This window comes from Acomys russatus, chromosome 5 (assembly GCF_903995435.1).
Source record: "Acomys russatus chromosome 5, mAcoRus1.1, whole genome shotgun sequence".
In the NCBI taxonomy this organism is placed as follows: Eukaryota; Metazoa; Chordata; class Mammalia; order Rodentia; family Muridae; genus Acomys; species Acomys russatus.
Genome location: NC_067141.1, coordinates 43947886 through 43972139, shown reverse-complemented (window position 1 = coordinate 43972139; position 24254 = coordinate 43947886). Strand labels below are relative to the sequence as shown.

The window sequence follows — 24254 nt, the reverse complement described above, 5'->3', positions numbered from 1 at the left end:
GCCCTACTGATCTGGACGCAGGTGTCTCACAGGCAAAGCCAGATCCTCAGAGAAGTTCCTCTCCTCCGCTCTTGTCAGAGTGAAGCTTCTCAGTCTCCCCTGTGTACCCGGAACCAGAGACTGTAGGGGTCTGTGTGTGAACAGGCCATGCTGGGTGAACCTGGCACTTCTCAGTGTGGGAAAACAAAGCAGAAGTCAGTATTCCTGCTCATCTTGATGGAGTTCTGTTCTAGGCTAGGGGTGGTGTTGAGGAAAAGTCTCTTATGTAAGCCCCCTCCCTCCAGCCTTAGTGGTAGGAGGCGGTCAGAGGGTTTGGAATGTATGTGGAAGCCAGCTCCACTTTAGTCTGCTTGCCCCACCTTGCGTTCCTGGAGACATGGGCACACTTAATCCCAACCTGGATTCATTAACTTGTGTGCGGTGAAGCTGTTAGCACAGTCCATGCAGGAGGTTTCTGAAGCTGAGTAAGTAGGGGGGAGCTGGAGCTCACACTCAGCTGATCTGAGATGAGGAGATGAACAGGAAATGAGCCGTTTCCAGTCTTGGGCCTTGTTTTCCTACTTTTGAAATTTCTTTCCTTCTTCTTTTTGCTTTTTCGAGACAGGGTTTCTCTGTGTAGCCTTGATTGTCCTGGACTCGCTTTGTAGGCCAGAATGGCCTCGAACTCACAGTGATCCACCTGCCTCTGCCTCCCAAGCTGAAATTTCTTTTTTTTCTTTTTAAAAAATATTTATTTATTTATATGAGTGTTCTGTTTGCATGTATGACAGAAGATGGCACCAAAGCCCATTATAGATGGTTGTGAACCACCATGTTGTTGCTGGGAATTAAACTCAGGACCTCTGGAAGTGTGGTCAGTGCTCTTAACCGCTGAGCCATTTCTCCACCCACCCCCCTTCTTAAAAATTTATTTATTACATATACAGACCAAAAAAGGGCAACAGATCTCATTATAGATGGTTGTAATCCAACGTGTGGTTGCTGGGAATTGAACTCAGGACCTCTGGAAGAACAGCCAGTGCTCTTAACCTCTGAGCCATTTCTCCAGCCTGAAGCGGAAATTTCTTGTGACATAACTTTTGTCTTCGCTGGTTCTAGTACTGTTCTAAGAAGAAAAAGCCGAAGAGCCTCTGACAATGCTGTAGCTTGGGGCTTTGCATTTTTTTTGTAGGTTTTAGACAAAAAGAGCCTATTTCCTTAAATTTTCCTACTTAAATAGCTGGAGTGATATAATGACAGTAAAGGGGTACCTGGAGTTGGGGTGGGGTGGGATGGGGGTAAGCTGAGATTGCACACATTGCTGAGGAGAGCCATCCTTGTCAGCAACTTTGGGGACATGAAGATGTCACAGAGTCTTTAAAGCTATTGATGAGGAGATGGCCCTTCACTGGGCCCCAAGCTGGCTCCAGGTGTCAAAGTGTGGAGAACAGAGAAGTTTTAATTTTTAAGGGTGAGCATTGGGCAGGGCACCTTCTTCCAAAAATTTGACCCATTCTGAGGGACATTGATTTGGAAACCTTTCCTGTTTCCCTGTCCCCGTCCAGCCCCCCCCCCTCTCTGTGTTCCTGCCATAGAAACAACCATATCATACAATGTATTAGAACTGACGGAATGAGCGTGCGAGCGTGTGTGTGTGTGTGTGTACATACATACATGTGTATGTAAAGGGGATTCGTAAGCATGGTTCGGTAATCTAACAGTAGAAGTTTAATGAAAGTCTCAGAAAGGCCAAGAATCCCGTAGTTGCTGAGTCCATGAGACTGGATCTGTCTCAGCAGTCATAGTCTGGTGCCTGCTAGGCTCTCGGGGGTATTCAGTCTACATTGGAATCTGGCTGTCGTAACGGGCGAACGAGCTTGCCAGGCAGAGCAAGGACAAGCAGACACAAAGCAAAGACTTCTTTCTTCCATGCCCTTTTATGTGAGCCGCAACTAGAAGGTGTAGCTCAGATTTAGCATGGGTCTTCTCAGCTTTAATAATCCGGTTAAGAAAACTCCTCAATGGCATGGCCAGTTGGGTGCAGGTACTGTCAAGCAAGATTTAGCTACCATCCGCCTCCATATAAAAATCTTAAACAGAAGCTTCTTGGAATATTACTTCTTCTGCGTGATATACTCAAGAGTTTCCCACTGCAGTGGAATTTTAAACTAGTCTTAGACACTCATTAAATCAGTTGAAGACCCACTAATGAGCTGTGATCCATAATCTAAGGAGACAGTGTTGGGCTAGAGAGATGCCTCGGTGCTCAGGGGTGTTCAGGGTTCTTCCAGAGGACCAGAGTTCGGTTCCCAGCTCCCATGTCAGGCAGTAATTCCAGCTCCAAGGGATCTGATGCCCTTTTCTGGCCTCCACAGATACCCAACACACACACACACACACACACACACACACACACACACACACACACGAATGAAAATAAGTCTTAAAAAGTAAAGCTTTAAATAAAATAAAATGAGGGCATTATCTTATGAGATTGCCCAGGTCATAACTGATCTTAGTTAAATACAGGAATAAAAAGCTAATGTTCCTCTCCTGATCGGCTGTTTTGCTTTTAACTGTTTTGTTCCCCAAACTTTAATATCATTAAACAACTTTCGGTGGTGATGACGTGTAAACCCATGGCCTAGGATATGCTAGAGAAGTGTTCTCGCCTGATTCTACTTACAAACAAACAAACACCATTTCCCCCCATGACTTTATTTATTTGAGTTTTCCGTGTATGAGTGTTTGTTTAAAAGTAGAACTGAGGTGATGGACAGCTGTGAGCCACCATGTAGGTGCTGAGAGCTGAACCTGAGTCCTCCGGAAGAGCAGTCAGTGTTCTTACCCTCTGAGCCATCTTTCCAGCCCTCCATTGCAGAAAATTATGATTATTTATAATTTTATCAATGGAGAGGGGCATCCATAGCACGATGTTTGCATGGAGCTCATAGGACAATTCCATGAGGGTCTGTTTTCTCCTCCCACTTTATGGGCTTCAGGGATTGAGGTCACTTTAGGTGGGACAGCAACCACCTTTATTCACAGAGATATCTCACTGGCCCCAATCTTACCTTTTTTTAAAAATTATTTTTATTTTTTGTGTGAGTGTTTTTACCTGTGTGTGGGTATGTGAACCACACGCATTGCTGGTGCTTGAGGTGTATCAGAGGCCCTGAAACTAGAGTTACAGATGGTTGTGAGCCACCACATGGGTGCTAGAGACTGAACCTGGGTCCTCTGCAAGAGAAGCAAGTGCTCTTAACTGCTGAACCTTCTCTCCAGCCCGTAATTCCATTTGGAAAAAACAAAAAAAAAAAACAAAAACAAAATGGCTAGGCAGTGGTGGCTCACGCCTTTAATCCCAGAACTTGGGAGGCAAGGCAGGCAGATCTTTGTGAGTTCAAGGCCAGCCTGGTTCACAGAGTGAATTCTAAGATAGCCAAGACTACACAGAGAAACTCTGTCTTGAAAAATCAGGGAGGGCAAGTGTAATAAAATAAAAGTATAAAAAAAAAAAAAAAAAAGAAAAGAAAAGAAAAGAAAAACCAGGGAGGGGAAAAAAGAAAAAGAAAACAAGAAAAAAAAAAGTGCTGTCTTTTGCTAAAATTACCCTACAGCTTATTTATTTCTACGTAAGTCACACACAAATGGTTGCATAAAAAAATGAATTTTCTAAGAAAACCAGTGCTAGGCACGAACTGCTATCACCAGGTTCCTTGCTGTGTCACAGAAGCTGGTTAATTCTTTTTTTTTTTTTTTTTTTCGAGACAGGGTTTCTCTGTGTAGCCTTGGCTGTCCTGGACCCGCTTTGTAGACCAGGCTGGCCTCGAACTCACAGCGATCTACCTGCCTCTGCCTCCCGAGTGCTGGGATTAAAGGCGTGTGCCACCAAGCCCGGCTTAATTATTATTATTATTTTTTTTTTAACTAAAGAAGTGTTCATACAGAGCACATGCCAGTGGGACTGTTTGCGGACACTCCTGTGTTACAAAGGGAGCATTAAGCTTTTAGGAGGCTAGGTGAGGCTCAGATGTATAAGGAAAGTGAGTCAGAGTTTCTCAGCCCTTTGTCCTGGGCTGTGTGCTCTCTAACCAGCAGGGCTTTGTCATCCTTGGGAGAGACATCCCACCCTGGGAGGGTGTGAACTGTGCCTCAGAACTTCTATTAGTTCTTGGTTGTGGTGCTAAAATGGCGACCCTAGAGCCTTACAAATGAGTTTACTACAATTGATTTTAAAACTACTTTTTTTGTGTGTGTGACTACAAGAGGATAGTAAGGTGTTTTGTTTTGTTTTTTGTTTTTTTAAGAAAGTGACTGATTTGAAAGTATACAAAGCAGTCAGAACACTGATAATAATAACTTCAGAACTGACTGTGTTGGCTCTCAAGCTTACTTAATTGTTAGCTTTCAAAGTCACTACAATTCATCCTTAAAATCTGTCTTTTTACAGCTTAGTAAATGAACTCAGCATAGTCTGTAGAACACTTGACACATTAAAAAGTGTGCACCCCTCCTAACTGCAGCGTTGCTTTTTTTTCGAGAAAGTTCAAAGTGCTGCTGACTCATGGCTAGTGCTCCAGGCATAGCTTTGCCCAGCTTACAAACACCCCGCGCAGTATGAACTGTTACAGCTGAGACACACTGTGTCCTCAGCTCCCTGTGGGCAGCCTCAGAGCCAGCACATTCTCCTGGTAAGAAGGAGGAAGTAGATGTTGTCCTCAGCCTTTTATTTGGAAAGTGTTTGTTTTAAGCGGATGTCCACATAGCCTTCACCTAGTTTGACCAGTTAGCATACGGTATTACCTTCCTTTCTCCTCCCTAGTTTTGTTTTGTTTTTATTTTTATTTTTTCTTTCTAATTCTCTCTACCACTTCATCCTCTCTCCGATTCCCCACTTTCATTCCAGGCCAGCTAGCTTAACAGAGTATCTATCCCATATAAGAATTACATTTTCATAACTGTTTGAAGTATCTTTAAAGCCAGAGTTACGTTTGAGAGTGTGTGTGTATCTTGTTTGTCCTCTAGAGTATGGTCTGCGCCTGGGGAGTCAGATCTTCATCAAGGAAATGACCAGAACAGGGCTGGCAACCAAAGACGGCAACCTTCACGAGGGGGACATAATTCTCAAGGTGAGAGGACCAGGACAGGGAATGGTGTGCAGCACTGGGTGCCTGCACGCACCCCACACCCACACCCACACCCACACACCAGCACAGAATCACTGAGTGCTAGCAGCGGGCCAGGAGGAGGAGGGTAGAGGCAGGAAGAGGAGAGGGATGAGGTGATCTTTGTCAAAGAACAAAAATAAACAGATATAAAGAGTAGGGATGATCCGGGCGTGGTGGCGCATGCCTTTAATCCCAGCACTTGGGAGGCAGGGGCAGGCGGATCGCTGTGAGTTCGAGGCCAGCCTGGTCTACAAAGTGAGTCCAGGATGGCCAAGGCTACACAGAGAAACCCTGTCTCGAGACCCCACCCCACCCCCAAAAAAGAGTAGGGATGTAGCTGGGGAGCCAGGCTCTTCCCCAGCTCAGGAGCCCTGCCCTTTCCAACCCCCAGCCCCCAACTCCCCCTATCCCACCCCCCAAGCCCCCAGCCTCACCCCACCCCCACCCCCGCCAAGAGGAAAAAACAAGGACAAAGAAGCCTTAGAGTCTGTACCAATTACAAAGGAAAAACCTCAAGGAACACTTTCCTTTCTCCCTGTTGATTTAAAGTTGAGGTTCCGGTTCCCATGCCGAGGCAAGGTGAGTCTGAGAACCACTGATCTGTGACCGCTGAGTGTTTGATAGGTTTGTTTGGTGGTTGGCTTTTTGAGACAGGGTTTCTCTGTAGCCCTGGCTGCCTCTGTAGGCCACTCAGTAGACTTGGCTGGCCTGGAACTCAGGGAGACCTACCTGCTTCTGCCTCCCACGTGCTGGGATTAAAGGCGTGCAGCACTACCGGCCACTGTTCGGTAGTCTTTCTAAACCTCTCTGATTAGGAAGCGTGTTCCGGCAGTAAAGCAAGCTGTAGACTTGAACTTGCAAGTTAGATAGGTTAGCAGAGTAACCTAAATTTACCCTGAACCTAAGTACAACTCTTGTCTGTTCTGGGCCTGTGTGGTTACATTTAATTTAAAGCATAATTCACCTTCATTACGTCATCCTGACGTCTGGATGACGGCTAAGTCAGCAAGTTCTTTCCAGTTCTGGGGTGGGGGTGGGGATGGGACTGGGAGGGGGAGTAAGGGTTTTAACTGAGCTGTGGACAGCCGTCCTGATGTGAATAGCGTCACCATTCTTTATATACGCAGATCAATGGAACTGTGACGGAGAACATGTCCTTAACCGATGCTCGGAAGTTAATAGAAAAGTCTAGAGGAAAACTGCAGCTCGTGGTGCTGAGAGACAGCAAGCAGACCCTCATCAACATCCCATCCCTAAATGACAGCGACTCTGAAGTAGAAGGTAAGAAGCCTGTGATCCAGGCGGGGCGTCACGAGGGCCACTCCTGAACGCAGCCCGGGGCTAGAGGGGCTAAGGAACCTTCCTCAAACTTAGATTCAAAGAGTATTCCTGATTTGTTTGTTTGTTTGTATATTAAAGCATCTTTTGAAATAAGATTTCCAATAGGAAATTGTGACACACTTAATTAGGCCACTGAGAGCAAAACTTAATAGTAAAAAAAGAAATATGCATGACCAGTCCAATGAACTAAGCATTACCCATTTGCTAAGTGCTAACACAGACACAAAGTATAAGCTTTGTGCTTCTTAAAGGTGGCAGAAGCCAAGCATGGCAGTGTCTTTAATCCCTCTCTGAGCAGGCAGAGGCAAGGCTGCACTGTCTACCTGGCAGGTTCCAGGCTAGCCTCAAAGAATGAAAGAAAAGGAAAACAACAACAACAAAAAAACCCCCTGTGCTTGTGGGTGTGTCTTCCTTTCTTTATTAGACTGTCTTATATGTTAACTCTAGAGCTTACAATCTGTGTTAGAATCAGAAAAATCTGTGTTAAAATGCCAGTGCTTGGGAGACAAGCAGGCAGATTTTGGGAGTCCGAGGCTAGCTTGATCTGCAAAGCAAGTCCAGGTCAGCCAGGGCTGTTACACAGAGGTACCCTGTCTTGAAATACAAAAACAGCAAAACAAAAATATCTTAATAAATTCTAACTCTGAATTGGGAGGCAGAAGCAGGCAGATCTCCATGAGTTTGAGGTCAGCCTGGACTACAGTTCAAGTTCCAGGACAGCCAGAGCTGTTACACAGAGAAACCCCGTCTCGAAAAACCAACAAAACAAAACAAAAACTAATAAATTCCAAATCTGCTTAAGAAGAGGCCAGGCAGTCAGTTTCCCACCCTTGGAAGGTGTTCTGAAAGTGTCTAAAGTGACTGACTAAATACTCAGTCAAAATGGCTCAGTGTTAGGGTGCTTGTTGCTCATTAATATATGTCCCTGTCCCTGTCTGCTGTTGTTTGTTTTCTTCTAAACTTGGATAAGTGCATTTATTCCAGCTTTGCATGTAACTCGCAAGGGAAGGAATCACATACATGAACTGCTGTTTCACACTGAGAAACATTTAATGTTGAACTTTAGGGACCAGCCAGCTCTAAATGGTTGTTAATAATGTAAAATATCCTTCTCAGAGTACATGTGGTGTCTCCAAATTGTGGAGTTCAGATCGCTGCCTCACCTTCAAAGGGTGTGTTAGCAAGGAGATGTAATGCCGGGTCCAGTGAAATGGTCGCTAATACTCTCTCATGTGCATATCCTAAAAGCAGTGCTAACAGGAAAGCAGAGAGACCATGGCCACCAATTGAAGTCGGTTACAGTTTATTTCCTTACCATTCACCATGTGGTCTGCACAGCGTCAGTGTCAGGGAGCCTGATCCAGCGAGGTCCCTGCATGGTTTGAATATACATTAAACTCTAAGGAGCGCTGGTCTGTTTGGCAAGAGTGGTTTCTACAGCCTCAGATTCAGGCGATCGTGGGTTGAAACTATGTGGGGAAAAGAGTCCAGGAAATCCAGGGTTCTTTTTCTTGTTCTGCCAGCAGTCCAGTGTAAGCACAGTTGACACGGCGTTTGCAGTGTGTCGTGTATTATAGATAACCGTGCAGGAGAACAGGTTAACACTTAGCATCTTCTATAAGGGACGTAGTCATCTGCCCAGTTTGGTTGGAAATGGTTCTGGAAGCAGTTTCTACAGCAGACACAGAAGGACGCTACTTGTAGCTGGATCGTGGCCTCCCTAACACAGCTTTGAAAACAAGTGGGAGGAGAGAAGTGTAAGGTGCCACGGACATCTCAGTTGGGTATAGGTCCTTGGGAACAAGAGTTCTGGAAGCATCGGTGGGCAAAGATAGGTGAAGGGACAAACAGACAAACCCAGGGGAGTGTTTGAATCTGAGTTTATTTTGCAGGCAAGCAAGCTAGATTTTTATACACATTTTTTGGAATGGGGAGTATTTTTGTGGTTAAATTTTTTTTCCTTTCAAGAAAGTCACAGTTCAAAATACAGGATGCAAAGTAATAATGTTGTCATCAATCTTTTTTTTTTGTCATCAATCTTGAATCATCATTCTTAAGTTATTTAGATTGGTATCAGTGCATGTGCCCTTTTTATCAAAGGTCAATGTTCTCTCATTATGCCAAACACCTGTGAGTCAAGACAGTGTTTTCTTAGCTCTTCTTGACGCTATCTGGAGCTTTCTTAAACACTTTATTTGTTAGTCATAATATAAACTATGATTAATCCTTAGCCATGTTTTTATTAACAAGTGGAATGGAACTTGGCTGCAGTCCCAAGTTAAGGCATCTCCTAACAACACAGTTACGTTTAAAAGTTCTGATATGAAAGTAAAAACAGAATGTTCCAAAACAAGAAGGCTGCAATCAGTTACTCCTGGCAGGAACATCACACCCATTCTAGGAGGCTCTCCTGGCTAGAGGGTCATCGCCTCAGGCTGTGCGGTATCATTTGTCACACAGACTCCCCTGAAGGGGTTGTGACAGTAAGGCTCTGTATTTGACTGCCTCTTCAGTAAGTCATCTCTCTCTCTGAAAACTAGGAAGGGTTTTTTTTTTTTCCTCCCTCAGTAAAAGAAAGAACTGCTAAGCTGATGGTTTCCCTTATGTTTCCTGCTCAGAGAACAGTGTAGTTTTGGTACATATGTGTCTCACTGAAGCCATCTTTTCTTATTTTGAACCAGATATCTCGGAAATAGAGTCCAACCGATCTTTTTCTCCTGAGGAGAGACGCCAGCAGTATTCTGATCAGGATTTTCATTCCTCCAGTGAGAAGCTGAAGGAGAGGCCAAGGTAAGGCGGGGGCTTTCGTTTCTGTTAGTCCCGGTGCGTGTGGTGACTGTGTGTTGTGACTGAATCTGCTGAGACAAGACCATGTATGTGCTTCAGTTCAAGAGAGGACACCTCAGGCCGACTGTCCAGGATGGGCGCCACACCCACTCCATTCAAGTCCACAGGGGACATCACAGCTGCAGGTGCCACTGAGGCCAAGGAGCCCAAGTACCAGGAAGAAATGCCAGGTAAGGCTTCCAGATCATTCTTTTCTCTGTATATGTTTTACACAAGCTGGTTCATGCAAACCATATGTTCCCAGCCCAGCTCCACTGACTGGAAGGCTTGTGTTCAGAAATATGGGCTTGGTATTACCAGGGAATGGCTGGAAAAAAAGCAAATTTATTTAAAAATAATTTGTAAAGATGAAGAGACCCTCTTTATTTTTCTGTTTTAATGTGGGAGGTAAAATCCATTCTAATATATGATCATAATTGGCCACATTTTGGCACATTATTCTCATTGTTCCTACACTGTAATTATCATCATAACTCTAGGTACATAAATATTTATATTTGGGGAAAATATATTTTTTGGCTGTAAGGAACACTGCTTCATGCATGCATGAGCACCTTCTACTTTGTGTGTTTTTGTTTGTTTGTTTGTTTTTCCCTGACTTTAAGAAACTATGATAACTATTAATGCCTTAAAGTTAAGCTTCATCTTTCTCTCATCCCCCTCCCCCCACCTTTCTTTTTTCTCTTTAAAGAAATAAAAATGAGGGGGCTGGAGAGATGGCTCAGTGGTTAAGAGCACTGGCTGCTCTTTTTGAGAAATCCTGAGTTCAATTCCAAGCAACCAGATGGTGGCTCACAACCATCTAAATGGGATCTGATGCCCTCTTCTGGCCTGTATGTGTACATGCAGATAAAGCACTCATATACATAAAATGAATAAACCTTAAAAAAATTAAAATGAGGACAGTTTAAGAAGGGGAAAGTACTTGGGAATGGGGTTAGTAATCAAGGAAAGTGTGTTCTGCCGTTTGATGGGATGGCATGATTGTGACATCAGACACACTTAAAGCCTGTGGATTTTGCTTTCTTTATATTAAGGAACACACTCCTGAGGGTCTTGATGACAAGAAGGAAGATGTTTGTCTTGTTGTGATTTATTTTCGTGGTATGTTGATGGAGTCCACAGCATCCTGCATGTGAGGCAAAGCTACGCCTCAGTCCACACAAAACGTTTTTAAAATCCACAGTTGCTGGGGAGTGGAGAGACGGCTCAAGGGTTGAGAGTTTCCCGTCATCCACATGGTGGCTATGACACTCTGTAACTCTAGTTCCAGGGGACTCGATGCCCTCTTCTGGCCTTCACAAACACTAGGCACGCACACGGTACATATATGTGCATGATGAAAAATCTCTTAGGAATAAAACAGAACCAAATAAAAATCTTTAAACCCACAGTGCCTCAACCCAGAACGGCCCCAAGAACTTTTCTTCGCCCTAGTCCTGAAGATGAAGCAATATACGGGTAATGTACTTGTATCACCCTCTGCCCCCCTTTCCTCTTCCACACAGCACATTCTTAGCTGTCTCCACCCCAACCCAGGTGGTAACTTTGCTCTACTCAGCCACGTTTAACCAACCTTATTTCTGATGTTCATAAGAAAGAGGAATCATTGTGAAACAAAACAAAACAAAACTGGGATGGAGTGAGCTTTGTGGCTTTGGCATCTCTCCATTTACCCACACAGCTTCTTCTCTGAACGTTTCTCTGAACACTTGCACCATGCAGATGTGTAACTCCCAAACAGGTGAAGCAGCTTCAGACTACAGTGTTTGAGGAGAGACTGCAGGGGTGTCATGGTCCTGGATGGGGGAAGGGAGGAGGAGATGGGTTGAGTGGTGTCCAGACTGCAGTTGTTGGACTAGGACTGGCTTCCTTGGATCTGCACAATCTCTTTGTGCTGGAATAGACCTGGGAAGGCATCCACCTATCAGGTAGCTAGAATCAATCCCTGGCTTTTCTGTCATCTTAGATGAGCTAATGTGGTAAATTCTGTACTTTGGCTCCTTTGTGGGCTGGTAGATGTTCCTATCACTGTCCCAGGGAGAGAAAATATCAGACAGATGAGAAAATGAGAGGGCACTTTTGTAAACCATGAAGTCACTCCTGAGCTAGAAAATAGATCTGTAATCTCTTGATGTGAATCCTTCATTTTAAACAATATGTTTCCTCTTTCCTTTCTGAAACCAAACCTCCGACAGCCCTAACACCAAAATGGTGAAGTTCAAGAAGGGCGAGAGCGTGGGCCTCCGCTTGGCTGGTGGAAATGATGTTGGGATATTTGTGGCTGGCATTCAGGAGGGCACCTCAGCAGAGCAGGAGGGCCTGCAAGAAGGAGACCAGATTCTGAAGGTGAGGAAGCCCGCCCCCTAGCGGCGACTTGGGAAGGTGCTTTCCTGGGTGTTTTTCAGTAAAGGAGTTCTGAGAACACTGGGTTCCTGGTTGCTCTGAAGGTTTGGCATGCTGAGAGCTGTCAGGATTTGGAATATACTTATATCTCTGTGTGCGCGCGCGCGCGCGCACACACACACACACACACAGGTGAGAAATCCACATGTCATTAACTGGCGATCTGGTAAGCATTTCTAGGCCCAAAGGAGAGGAGAGAAGCTGCAGAATCGCTCAGGGAGTCAGACCTCAAGGCACAAGGACATCCCTGCCCTCTGTGCTCTGCTGATATGGTTCAGAGATGCCTGCAGAGTGGGAGGTGTCAGGCCTTGCTCATGAGCATTGCTAAGCTTTCCAGTGAAACTCTAGGACCTTCTTTGGCTGCAGGCAGGGCCCTAGAAGACTATCTTATCTGAGTGAATGTCGAGACAACACATGGTCCTAGGACATCTCTCCAGCCCCAGCTTCCCGTGCTACTGATGAAAATCTTTTCAAATGCCAGCACGTACTAGTTTGTACCTGGTGGACATGCTCATGAAGAGAAAGCATGCTTCCCCGTTACTGGGAAGCCAGAGGCTTAGAGCTTTGCTCATTAACAATTGTTGTATAAAACACTATTAAAGACAAAGAGAATTGCGTCCATACTCAGAACTTTTCTAGAAAGATTTCTTTGTTTCCTGGCATCACCATGGTGACCAGGGAGATGCTGGTGGGCACTGACTTGTCTTGCAGTAGTCCTTGGTAGAGGTCTGGCAACAGGTGGCCTTGACCATCACTCAAGCTGACGACAGAAAGGATCTCTTTTCTGTAAAAGGCTGAGAAAGACTGAACTCCCCTCACTGGGCCGAGAGGCAGCTGTGGCACAGTGAGCTGGATGGATCTGATACTGAATCCTCCCCAGGCTCCCAGCAAAGCCAGCCGGGCCCTGCATACTGCTCTCAGATAATGAAAGACGATATTTGCCTGTCGGAAAGGACCGCACAGTCTGACCTTGAAGTACAGAAACACTGGTCTCTTCTTTACTCCTTGGCCAGCCTGAAGATCTGAACAAAACTGTCTTCCTAGCCCAGCCTTTTTTTTTTTAAAGGGGGGAAAGAATGGTTTTTTTGTTTTTTGTTTTTTCTTTTTAGGTTTTATATATTTATTTTATATATAGTGCTCTGCCTGCACGTACACCTGCATGCCAGAAGAGGGCATCAGATCACATTATAGATGGTTGTGAACCACCATGTGGTTGACGGGAATTGAACCCAAGCCCTCTGGAAAGGTAGTCAGTGCTCTTAGCCCTTAAGCTGTCTCTCTAGCCACCTCTTTGTTATGTATATGGTGTGGCTTGTATTTCTCTTTCAAAAACTGTTATGAAGTAGAAAAGTCAAAAAACCAAACACATTTATGAAGTGGGCAGCGGAGGTTGTTGTGATTGTTAAATCACAAGGATTTTTAAAAACTATGTGGGGAATGAGAGGAACACCTGTGCCATGCATGCCATGCCATGCATGTGGAGGTGAGAGGGCGACTTTTAGGAGTCATTTCTCTCCTGCTAAATGGACTTGCGATTAAATTAAACCGAGGTCATAAGGTTTGGTGGCAAGTGCCTTAACACTTGAGTCATTACACTGGCTTTGGATTTTTAATATGTAGCTTGCAAAGTGTGTTTTAATTTTGACAATTATAGTTTTGGTCCCAGCACAAGGTCATAGAAATAGAGGGGTCCCTGAGGCCCTATCTATGTGTTCCCTTTTATATTAAAAAAGATAAATATGAGTATTTACAATGTACATAGAAAGCATTCATAGATACAGATGAAGCTATGTAAAAGGCACAAGAAAGGGCTAGATAGCAAAGTTCTGTTAGCTCTGTTTGGGGACAGAGCTGGGAACGGCAGCACCTTACATGGTAGCATTGTTTCAAAGAAGGCTGATTGTTTTTGCAAACCCCTCTCCTCTCTCCTGTACTCCTCTAGCTCCCTCTTCCAGGATGCTCCCTGAGCCTTGCAGGGAGATGATCTAGCATAGATGTTTGATTTCGAGCTGAGAGTCCCACAGTCTCTTATGATCAGTTATGGGTCTTCTCATTGATACTGTCAACTGTATAAAGAAACTTTTCCGAGTCAGGTTTGTCGATGCGTGTCTTTAGCCTAGCACCTCAGGAGTCAGGGGCAGGGGAGATTTCTGAGTTCAAGGCTAGCCTGGTCTACAGCCTGCTTATCTTGTCGCGTCCTTCTGTAGTGTCACCCTCAGTCATTGTGGGATAAATGCTGTGGGGCCCCTTGCCAGGAGGACGTATAGACTAGCAGGTTAACGACACAGCGGCAACTGGTTTTCCATATATAACCTAACGCATCAGATCTCATGAGCACATGTTAGACATTTTTATTTTGTTTTGTTTCTGAGACAGAACCCCCACTGACCTTGAACTCAGAACCATCCTGCCTCAGCCAAAAGCACTGGCATTCAAGTTGTGCCTCACTGTGTCTGGGGTTACATAGCTTTTGCAAGATTGGAGTCACAGGCGAAAGGTTGAGTTAGCCCGTGAAAGTGTATATTCAAGATTTATTTGAGTTAATTTTAAGGAAGTGTGGTGCCAGGTCTGCTTGTTCCAGACCTCACCATTCCATGTTGATCATAGTTATCTGTTGATTACTTAAATATTGGACATTTCTGGTACAAGCCTCCTTGGGAGGCTTGAGAAAAGGGAGACAGAGAGAATGGTAGGAGATTCTAATCAATTCAGTGACAAATTCTTCATCTGAAGGACTGGCAGATGCGATGGTGTGCAGAGCACCGAGGAAGGAAGGTAGAACAGCACAGGGGTTTACTTACTGGGCCACAGTCACCTGATTTGCCTGGAAGGAATTAAATTAGGCTCAGGTTGGAGGAGCCACAGCAAGACTTGGGCTGTGACCGTTTTATTATTGAGAGCAATCAGGCTTTTTATACCTTTATCAGAAACAGAATATAATGGCCATTGTAGGGGTCAATACAGTTGTAGTTGCCAGGATACAATGAAGCATGCCAGCTATAGAAGGCACACAAGATTAATGTCTAAGACCAACTAGCCTGTCAAGTTTCCATGTTTTCTTGACTTCCAAGGGAGCATACAGAGGCCTGGGCACTTCATTGCCTGAGGGAGCGCATAGGCCTCCCAGGAACTGAAAGGCACATTGTGCCCCAGGAGCCATGGACTCTAACCTGAAAAGCCAATGACTCGTGTCTCACAAGTCAGCTAGGCCAAACCAACTCCATGGGTCCCTTCACATGCTCACATAGCCCAGGCCAATAGAAAGGTGCTGCTGGGCAGGTGAGCTGAGCGGCAACGGTACACACTTGTGCACATCCAGCTTTTGCTCTGGCCAGGTCTTGGTGGGAACAAACAGAAATTTAGGAGTTACCTTTTTCAAATTTTGGAACTACTAGGTATTAATCCTAGGTCTTTGTGCATGCAAAGCAAGTTCGTGGCCACTGAGTTATTTCCCCGGCCCCATCAGGACTTAACTACTCTTTTTGTTTCATTTCCTTTTTAATCACCCCCCATCCCCCCACCCCCTCCCCACCTTCCAGGTGAACACACAGGACTTCAGAGGGCTGGTTCGGGAAGATGCGGTTCTTTACCTTTTAGAAATACCCAAAGGTGAAACCGTGACCATTTTGGCTCAGAGCCGAGCGGATGGTGAGCAAGTTTGGTCAATTGTTTGATCTGGAGGAGGTGGGAAGGATTGAGAAGATATCTTGGGCCCAGAATAAGCAACACTGGGTCACAGGTGCATGCAGAAAAATTGAGTAACTGCCCCCATCTACTGAAACAATTTGTTAGTTGTGTGCCTTTCGGAGTTAAACTGCTTTTCTGAACAGTGATGTATCCTCACTTATGTTAGAATTGTCATAGTCTCTATTTGATGGTGACATTAGCCCCTCTCCGCTCTCACCAATCTCACAAGTTGCTTCGCCTTTCCAGGCCCTCTCCTATAAAGCGGGGGACAAGAATATAGTCCCTTCCTGTTTGTGTCAGAAGGTTGGTGAGCAACTCCATTAGTCAGAGGTCCCCAGAGAAACAGAACCAACAAGACAGAAAGGCACACACTGTTAAGAGAATGGTTGATGTGAACGTGCAGGCTGGCGAGTTCCACTGGGACAGGGCGAGCTAGCAAGTTGCAGACCTGGCAGAATCAAAGATTCAATCTTGGGGTTAGCCTGCAGGTCTCACATGTAGGAGAACGCATGATTTAGAGGCAGCAGGCCTGTGGGAGAAAAGCAGCTCTTTCAGCTGGAAGGCCACTGGGTGGGAGTAGTAACTCCCTCTGACTGGACAGAATATTCTGCCGAGGCTTTCAACTGATTGGATGAAGCCTCATCCTTATTAGGAGGAACAATTTGCTCAATCTACCCTTTTGAATGTTAATTTCCTTCCCCCAGCACACACCATGTCCTCTCAGAAAAGACCTAGGATATGTTTCATTGATTGTCTAGCCCCACCCCCCCCCCCCCCCCCCCCCATACACAGTCAGGTTGACACATGAAATCCACCATCATGGTACTTCAGGTTAGTGGTTCTGCCTTCCTTCTGTTGGTTCCCATAGTTCCCACAATGCACTAGGAATGAGGAACTGGGAAGGGTGTGATCCTCAGTCAAGCCCAACACAGCCAACAGTGCTTTTGTTTTCCAGTGTATAGAGACATCCTGGCTTGTGGCAGGGGAGACTCGTTTTTCATAAGAAGCCACTTTGAATGCGAGAAGGAGACTCCACAGAGCCTGGCCTTCACCAGGGGAGAGGTCTTCCGAGTGGTAGACACCCTGTACGATGGCAAGCTGGGTCACTGGCTGGCTGTGAGGATCGGAAACGAACTGGAAAAGGGCCTAATCCCTAACAAAAGCAGGTAACTAAGACCGCTTCCCTAAGCATCCCTTAATCCCTTTCCCACCAAAAGGCAGCAGAACCACCTCTGAGGAAATCCCGCGTGATGTCATCATTTGGCGACATCGGTTGTTTATGGGGATGGAACTGGAGCTTCTGCAGTCTTGAACATCTCAGGCTTGGTTGCTGCGCTTGACTTATTTAAGGATAGCCTGCTGCCTTGCTTATGGGAAACACTGAGCCATAGCACCCTGGCACACCGGGTCTCCATCCTTAGGAGAGGCTTGCACACCCCCAGGGAACACTTGCTGGTGTGGCTGTGGAGACTTCACAGTGATGGTCAGTTTGCTACATACAATCATACTACATACCCTGTGAGCCAGACATGGCATGCTCTGTACTGAGCTATTGCCCGTGGTTTTCAGAAATCCTGTGGACTTCTCTCATTGCCATGACAAAATACATGAGAGAGAGAGCAGAAGGGAGTGAGAGGTGGGGGTGGGGAAGGCTGGTCCTCAGCTTGCTTTCTCCCTTGTATTCAGTCTGGGCCCCAGCCCATGGGAAGGTGCTGTCTGTTCGGATGGGTTTTTCCTTTCTACAAATATCCTCATAGGTCTACCCAGAGGTGCGTTTCCGTAGCAATTCTAAATCTAGTCAGGTTGACAGCGAAGCTTTCACACGCTGCCTTTTGTGGCTCCACAGTCCCTTCATTGCCTCCTTTGTCAGTCTGACTGGGTCTTAAGAACAACCTGTTCCCACGCTGTGGAGAATGACTTCTCCTGCCTTCTTCCCTCAGAGCTGAGCAAATGGCCAGTGTCCAGAATGCCCAGAGAGAGAATGCTGGGGACAGAGCAGACTTCTGGCGGATGCGTGGCCAGCGGTCCGGGGTCAAGAAGAACATCCGCAAGAGCCGAGAAGATCTGGCAGCCGCTGTGTCTGTCAGCACCAAGTTCCCGGCCTACGAGAAGGTTCTGCTGCGGGAAGGTGAGGCAGCTACGTGAACCTGGAAGTGATCTGCTGAGCTCTGAGCCGATCCCTCCTGTTGTCTCTGTAACCATCAAGTGCCAACTTCACCTGGATGACTCACACCAAGGGCGTGGTGAGGGAATCCTACCCAACAGGCAACGCCAGCGGCTCAGGTTCTTCAGTGGAGGCGAACTCTTGAAATGTGGGGAAGTTTTAATACTTACACTCAAGTATTTGTGTGTTACCCATTGAGTGGGGCTGTGAAAATACAGCATCAGAGAATGACAAGTGAAGTTTCCATAAACTTCTTTGCAGGGAGGGCAGCGGAGGCTTCTCTTTCAGGAAAGAATGGGAGTCCTGTTGAGGTGGGATTGTTCAGCTTCCTTGGCTGAGTTTGCCAAAGTGTAGACAGTATATTTCCCTCTCGTCTAGCCATTATGATCATGGGTGCGTATCTGAAAGCCTTTCTTTTTTCCTTCCAGCTGGCTTCAAGAGACCCGTGGTCTTGTTTGGCCCCATAGCTGATATAGCAATGGAAAAGTTGGCCAACGAGTTGCCTGATTGGTTTCAAACCGCAAGTAAGTCAGTTTGGGGAGTTTTGCTCCCAGAGTGTTAAATTTGAAAGATTTCTGGCGCACGAAAGCAGAAAGAATGCTGAATAGCCACATACCTGCCTGGAGTCACATATCGTGTTGTCCGATACACTTTCTCTCCATCACCTGCCCCTAGACAGACACGCGTGCGTGCGCCCTTTGAAGCTGCTAAGCTGACAGTTTAAATTGCAGAGCCATGAGACTATCGACGAGTATACGTTTGGGTCCCTTCATAATAAGGATATTCTTGTACACAATGAGGATGCCGTTGTCCCCTCAGTAACGAAGAGATTTAATATTAGTGTTTTAGTTTGAGCATTGCTAATCTGAAGTATTCCGAAAGTTGAAACATTTCAAGTGTCAACATGATAGTACAAGGCAAAAATTCCGTTTTTGCTCTCATGGGAATGATCAGCACTTGTATGCAGACATACTGAATAAAGGTGCTGCATAAAATTACCTCTAGTCTATGAGTCTGAGATAGGGATGACAGAAATGTTTGTTTTGTTTTGTTTTTGTGAGCAGGGTCCTTCAAACAGCTGCTCGGTGTAGCTGAGGAGCACCTTGCAATTCTGATCTTCCTGCCTTCATCTCCCAAGTGCTGGTGACTCATATATTTTAACACAGGTTTCCTTTTTTTCAGATGTTTTAATTATGGATATGTAAATATTAAAAAATCGGTAGCATTTCTGGTCCCAAACATTTTCTTCTATCTTTTAAAAATTCATCTATTTATTATGTATGTAGTATTCTGTCTGCACGCCAGACGAGGGTACTGGGTCTCATTGTAGATGGTTGTGAATTACCATGTGGTTGCTGGGAATTGAACTCAGGACCTCTGGAAGAGCAACCAGTGCTCTTAACCTCTGAGCCATCTCTCCAGTCCTCCTCCTCCTCCTCCTCTTCTTCCTCCTCCTTCTTCTTTTTAAATTCAGGCTCATCCATTGCCATTGATATTTATGACTTTTTAAGACTTTATATTTCCAGATCCATCCTTTTAGAGAGAATTAGTTGAGCTATCGATACTTGGAGAGCATCAAGTACTCTCTGTTAGCTTGACGTAGCCATTTCTTCGTGATTAGATTTCCATCTAATAGGGCTGGGTCTGTAGCTAAGTGGTGTGGCACTTGCCTCTTATGAGTAAAAACCCCGGTGTGTGATATGTGAACACATGCACACAAGCACTTACGTACACACAGGAATACATACACACATGGTCTCATCTCAGTGCATGCCACGAGGTCAGGTGGCCATTTCTGCTCATGTCAAGTTGGGGATTTGGTTGCCACTGTTTTCTTTTTCTACCATTTAAGTAATGACCCTGTTTTTCTTTTGCAGAAACTGAACCCAAAGATGCAGGATCTGAGAAATCCAGTGGAGTTGTTCGGTTGAATACCGTGAGGCAAATTATTGAGCAGGTAAAGAAGCTCATGGGGTCAGAGAGCTGGGTTGTGACTTGGGCTAGAGTGCGTTTTAATCAGGTGCTGATGATCAAAGCACATGGAAATACGAGCCGTGTCGCTGTGTGAGCCAGACACTGTTCTATGGCAGTTTCCATTCTAAACCAAGTAACACTTATTAATGGCCCCTCTTTCTTGGGGGAGAATATATTTCAGGACCCCTGTTGGGTGTCAGAAACTATGGAGAGTATCAACCCCCATGTATATATATACGTGTGTGTGTGTGTACACATACACACAAACACGTACATCCACATGCACACAATATTTATTCACGGGCATATCTGTGATAATTTAATATATAAATTGGCACGGGGGAGATAAACAGCCAGAACCAAAAACAAAGTAGACCAATCATAAAGATATACTCAAAAAACAAAAACAAAACCAAAAAACTTGTTCCAAATTACAAGTTTTTGTTGTTGTTGTTGTTTGTTTGTTTTATTTTGTTTTTCAAGACAGGGTTTCTCTGTGTAGCCTTGTCTGTCCTGGACTCGCTTTGTAGACCTCACACCCCTGCCCCCCCCCCCCTCCCCCTCTTCTTTTTTTTTTACTCACTGTTGACCTCAGGAGAAACTGAAGGATGACTTTATGGACCAGGAGGGTTACTACAATCCTTCTATAAGAAGTTTTAAGTGATAATATGGAAACGGGTGTAATATGGAAAAAATATTTTTGGCTTTTTAGTTTAAATACACAGGGCAAGGTAAGGTGGTGCAGAAGGAAGCAGATCTCTGTGAGTTTAAGGCCAGCCTGCATAGTGATTTCCAGCCAGAGCTACACAAGTGAGATTCTGTCTCCAAAAAGAAAAAAAAAATTTTTTTAAGTTAAATGTACATATTTTATCTGGTACAGTTTTTGCCTGGGGGAACAAACCCCTTGATGCTGTTGTTCCGTGTCACCACACACCATTCTTTGTCTTTGCGACAGGACAAGCATGCCCTGCTCGACGTGACTCCCAAAGCTGTGGACCTGCTCAATTATACCCAGTGGTTCCCAATCGTGATCTTTTTCAACCTGGATTCCAGACAAGGTGTTAAAGCCATAAGACAGAGATTGAGTCCAACGTCCAATAAAAGTTCTCGGAAGCTCTTCGATCAAGCCAACAAGCTCAAGAAGACCTGCTCTCATCTGTTCACAGGTAAGTGGGGTTTAAACGGTGGCCGCTCAACAAGAGAAATAAGGAAATAATCTTGAGTGTGGGACGTGAAGTTGTGCTCGTGACTCATTCAAGAATAGTTAATACTGTGGGAGTGGATATTTGGACCTATGGCGTTTGTATGTTGAACTTTGTGATTTTTGACAGCCAACACGATCGTAAAGATCCAAAACATAGTAATAACTGGTCATCTCAATGACAATAGATTTTTGGTAGACTCAGGGTTAATGATTGAACCGTGTGTGTGTGTGTGTGTGTGTGTGTGTGTGCGCGCGCGCGCTCGCTAACTGCATGTTTCTGTTCTCTACTTACTGCTAGTGATGCATTAACTGACTGTGTGATTGGAACTTACTGCAGTGGCTGACAGTGTCTCCCAAATAGAAACCTGAACACTCTGAATGTGGAGGATTTAAACTTTTGTTACTTCTGCTTTTTAGATGTAATGATACGCTGAATGTATTTTTTTTCTAAAGTATTACCCTTTTAGAGATACATATTAAATTGAATCTCTATAAATTATCTAGTAAGCTCCCTAGAATTTGCATAGCTAACCTGCAGTAAGAGGAGAGGACACAGTGCAGATAGACTGGCCAAGCAAATGATGCAAACGTGGGTGCTGTGAAAATGAGAGTTTATATACTGGCCTCTATTGTGTCTGCAAATGAAATCTTCCAAAATAAGGTATTTCTAAAATGCCAGAAATAAAGACACATTGCAGCTTTTACCCAGGATAGTGAGATGGTCTAAAAATACGATATTTTCTGTACTATCTTCATAAATAAGCAGTGTGAGTATGCAATTTTTATTTTTTATTTTTTAAATTTTTTTCTTGGTTGTGCAATGCTTTAATTTGTGGGAATGCTATAAGGATACTACATAGATCCCACTGTTTTAGTTCAGTGATTTAGAGGTCAGTGACAGTTCTCATCAGCTTTTGACGTTTGGGAAGAAGATCGAGGTAAATGGATATGTGCCCACATTCGACCACTGTTTCCTGCTGTTTCGCTTTTCTTAGGTCTTCGTGCTGTGGTCAGAGTTGCAGTTAAGAGACAGTGTGACCAAATGCACAGGAGAAAGTGCTCTGTCTTTGGGCAAAGCCTTATCCATGGGGCTCCGTGGGGCCCCTCGGGTTTTAAGTGTGCCTCTGACCTGAGTGTTGTGGGTGTGGGTTTAGTGTACTCACTCTTGTATCTCTCTTCATTTCTACTCCGGGCAGTTGCAGCTTACTTTGCAGAGGCCGTGAACAGTAATACTAGTTGGACCCGTGTGCTGCCTACTCAGACTGCTAGAAACTTCTACAGATCCCAGTGTGGCTGAGCCCAGACTAGAACTGGTTTTGAGCACATCCCATGTACCTCACAGCCCAGCTAGATAATTCAGATGCCAGAAAGGCTCTTGCATAGGTTGGTTAGCCTTGGTCCAAAGTGCTTATGACCAGAAATGTTTCATATTTTAGATCTGGGGGTGCTTTTATAGACATTAGTAAGCATTTTGGAGACAAGATTCGTCTGAACAGCAGATTCCTTTATTTTTCCCAGGGTCCTAGGCACAGAGCCTGGAGGCGATTATTTGCCACAATCATCACAGTAGCTCTGTGGATGACAATGCCGCAGTGCGGGCATTGTGTGCACTCTCAGAAACTTTCAGACCCTGAAGCATATCTGATTGGAGATTTGGAATTAACCAGCTCTGTATTCCTAAGTCCTCCTTTGAGCAGATGAGAGAGAACTCACCCATATGAACATAATATGTATGTGACATGTGACACCAGGAGACCCATTTCATCCCCCCCCCCCCACCCCGACACATCCACTGGAGCCCACTGAGTGCCTGGGAGCTTCCCTCAGAGTCAGATTTTGAGTTTTATGCAAGGATGTGAGAAATTGGAAAGGGGGATCCAGGGTTGTGGAAAAGGAATCAGGCTTTGGAGACCAGACAAGGAGGACAGCCTGCAGAAGGTAGCTGGTACCTGTGGGTGATTCCTGTGGGAGTCAGCATTGTTGGCTCTGGCTGCCAGGGGCTGCTGCTGATCTGAAGGACTCGTGTGTGTGGAAGGGTTTGTCATACAAGATGCTTAAAGGGACAAACATGGCTGAAGCCAGCATCAGGTCTCAGAAGTAGGCCTCAGATGGGCTCTGGTACAGCTCAGCATTTTCTTTGTTTTCTAAAAATTGATTTATTTTCTGTGTATGGTGTTTTGCCTCCATGTGTGTATATGTACCACATGTGAGCAGTGCCCGAGTAGGCCAGAAGGTATCCGATCCTTCTAGAACTTGAGTTCCAGGTGGTTGTTCGTAGTCCACTTGGATGCTGGGAATCAAACATGGGTCCTCTGGAAGAGCAGCCAGTGCTCTTAACCACCAAGCCTTGTCTCTAGCTCCAAGCACGTCCTTTCTGATGCACGCTGGTTGAGAAGCAGAAAGTTCAGAAATAAAGAGGTGAAGGTGGGTATGGATGTGCACTGAGTGTTGAAGTTCAGAGTGGGGATCTAACTGGAGTACATGGCCCGTCTGATGCAGTGAGCCATGTAGTCTTCAGGACAGAAGGGGCAGGGTTATTGATAGCTTGGACCCAGAAGCCTGTTTCCTTTTTTGTTTGTTTGTTTGGTTTTTTGAGACAAGGTTTCTCTGTGTAACCTTGGTTGGTCTGGACTCTGTAGACCAGGCTGTCCTTGAACTCACAGAGATCCACCTACCTCTTCCTCCCGAGTGCTGGGATTAAAGGTGTGCACCACCACACCTGGCTACGAAGTCCCTGTTTTCTTGCAACTCTCTTTCATACAGTTCTTCCAGACTTTTAATCTTGACTTCTGAAAGCTGTGTGGAGGTTACACGAAGCCTTTTTATTGCCCACTCACTCCAAGTCTGCCCACAGAGTGAGATTGGTGGTGCATGCTGTGTCCAAAACACTGGCTTTTAACCCTGATCAGAAGACCCATGAGCATAATTAATATTTTATTTCCCATGGCCTTAATGCATGGTATCTTTATGAATTAATAGGAGGGAATGATAGATTTGCTTTGATGAGCACAAGTCATGTTTTCTGTCTTACATGGTCTTGTGAGGCTAAGTATCCTATTCTATGCTTATTTTTAATACAGTTAATGAGAAAATTTTCCCACTGAGGAGATTTTATTTGTGACAATATTAAAATCTTTTTATTATGATCTTGATATACTCATTAATTAAGACACACTTTATCAGAGACTTGCTCAAAAGTATGTTGGCCTGTCAAAGTAGTTTAAAATGTTATGCCTGCATACCCCTTTCTCAATGGATATATTTAGTATAAAATACGTTTATACATATAATAAAATGAAATTTGAATTGCATGTGTTCTTAGGACCTTGTGGTAAAATGCTCAGTTCATAGTTTAAAGACTGCTGAGGTGGCCTTATGTGACACCACCTTTGTGATAAACTGGGGCATGTTAAAGCATGGTGGGATGGTCTCGCTATCTTACCTACTTTCCAGGCTTCATTAAAATGAACTCTGGAAGTTT

General features: G+C 44.9%; 1 protein-coding gene across 1 annotated transcript in view; it reads left to right on the top strand.

Moving 5' to 3' along the window:
- Nucleotides 1–24254, top strand: part of LOC127189440 (tight junction protein ZO-2-like) — a 77951-nt gene that overhangs the window by 43524 nt on the left and 10173 nt on the right. The window contains 12 exon segments of the mRNA XM_051146268.1: nucleotides 5008–5111; nucleotides 6278–6431; nucleotides 9173–9281; nucleotides 9378–9508; nucleotides 10733–10799; nucleotides 11537–11687; nucleotides 15284–15392; nucleotides 16387–16597; nucleotides 17372–17559; nucleotides 18024–18119; nucleotides 19473–19552; nucleotides 20525–20735. Coding sequence (XP_051002225.1) covers nucleotides 5008–5111; nucleotides 6278–6431; nucleotides 9173–9281; nucleotides 9378–9508; nucleotides 10733–10799; nucleotides 11537–11687; nucleotides 15284–15392; nucleotides 16387–16597; nucleotides 17372–17559; nucleotides 18024–18119; nucleotides 19473–19552; nucleotides 20525–20735 — 1611 coding nt within the window.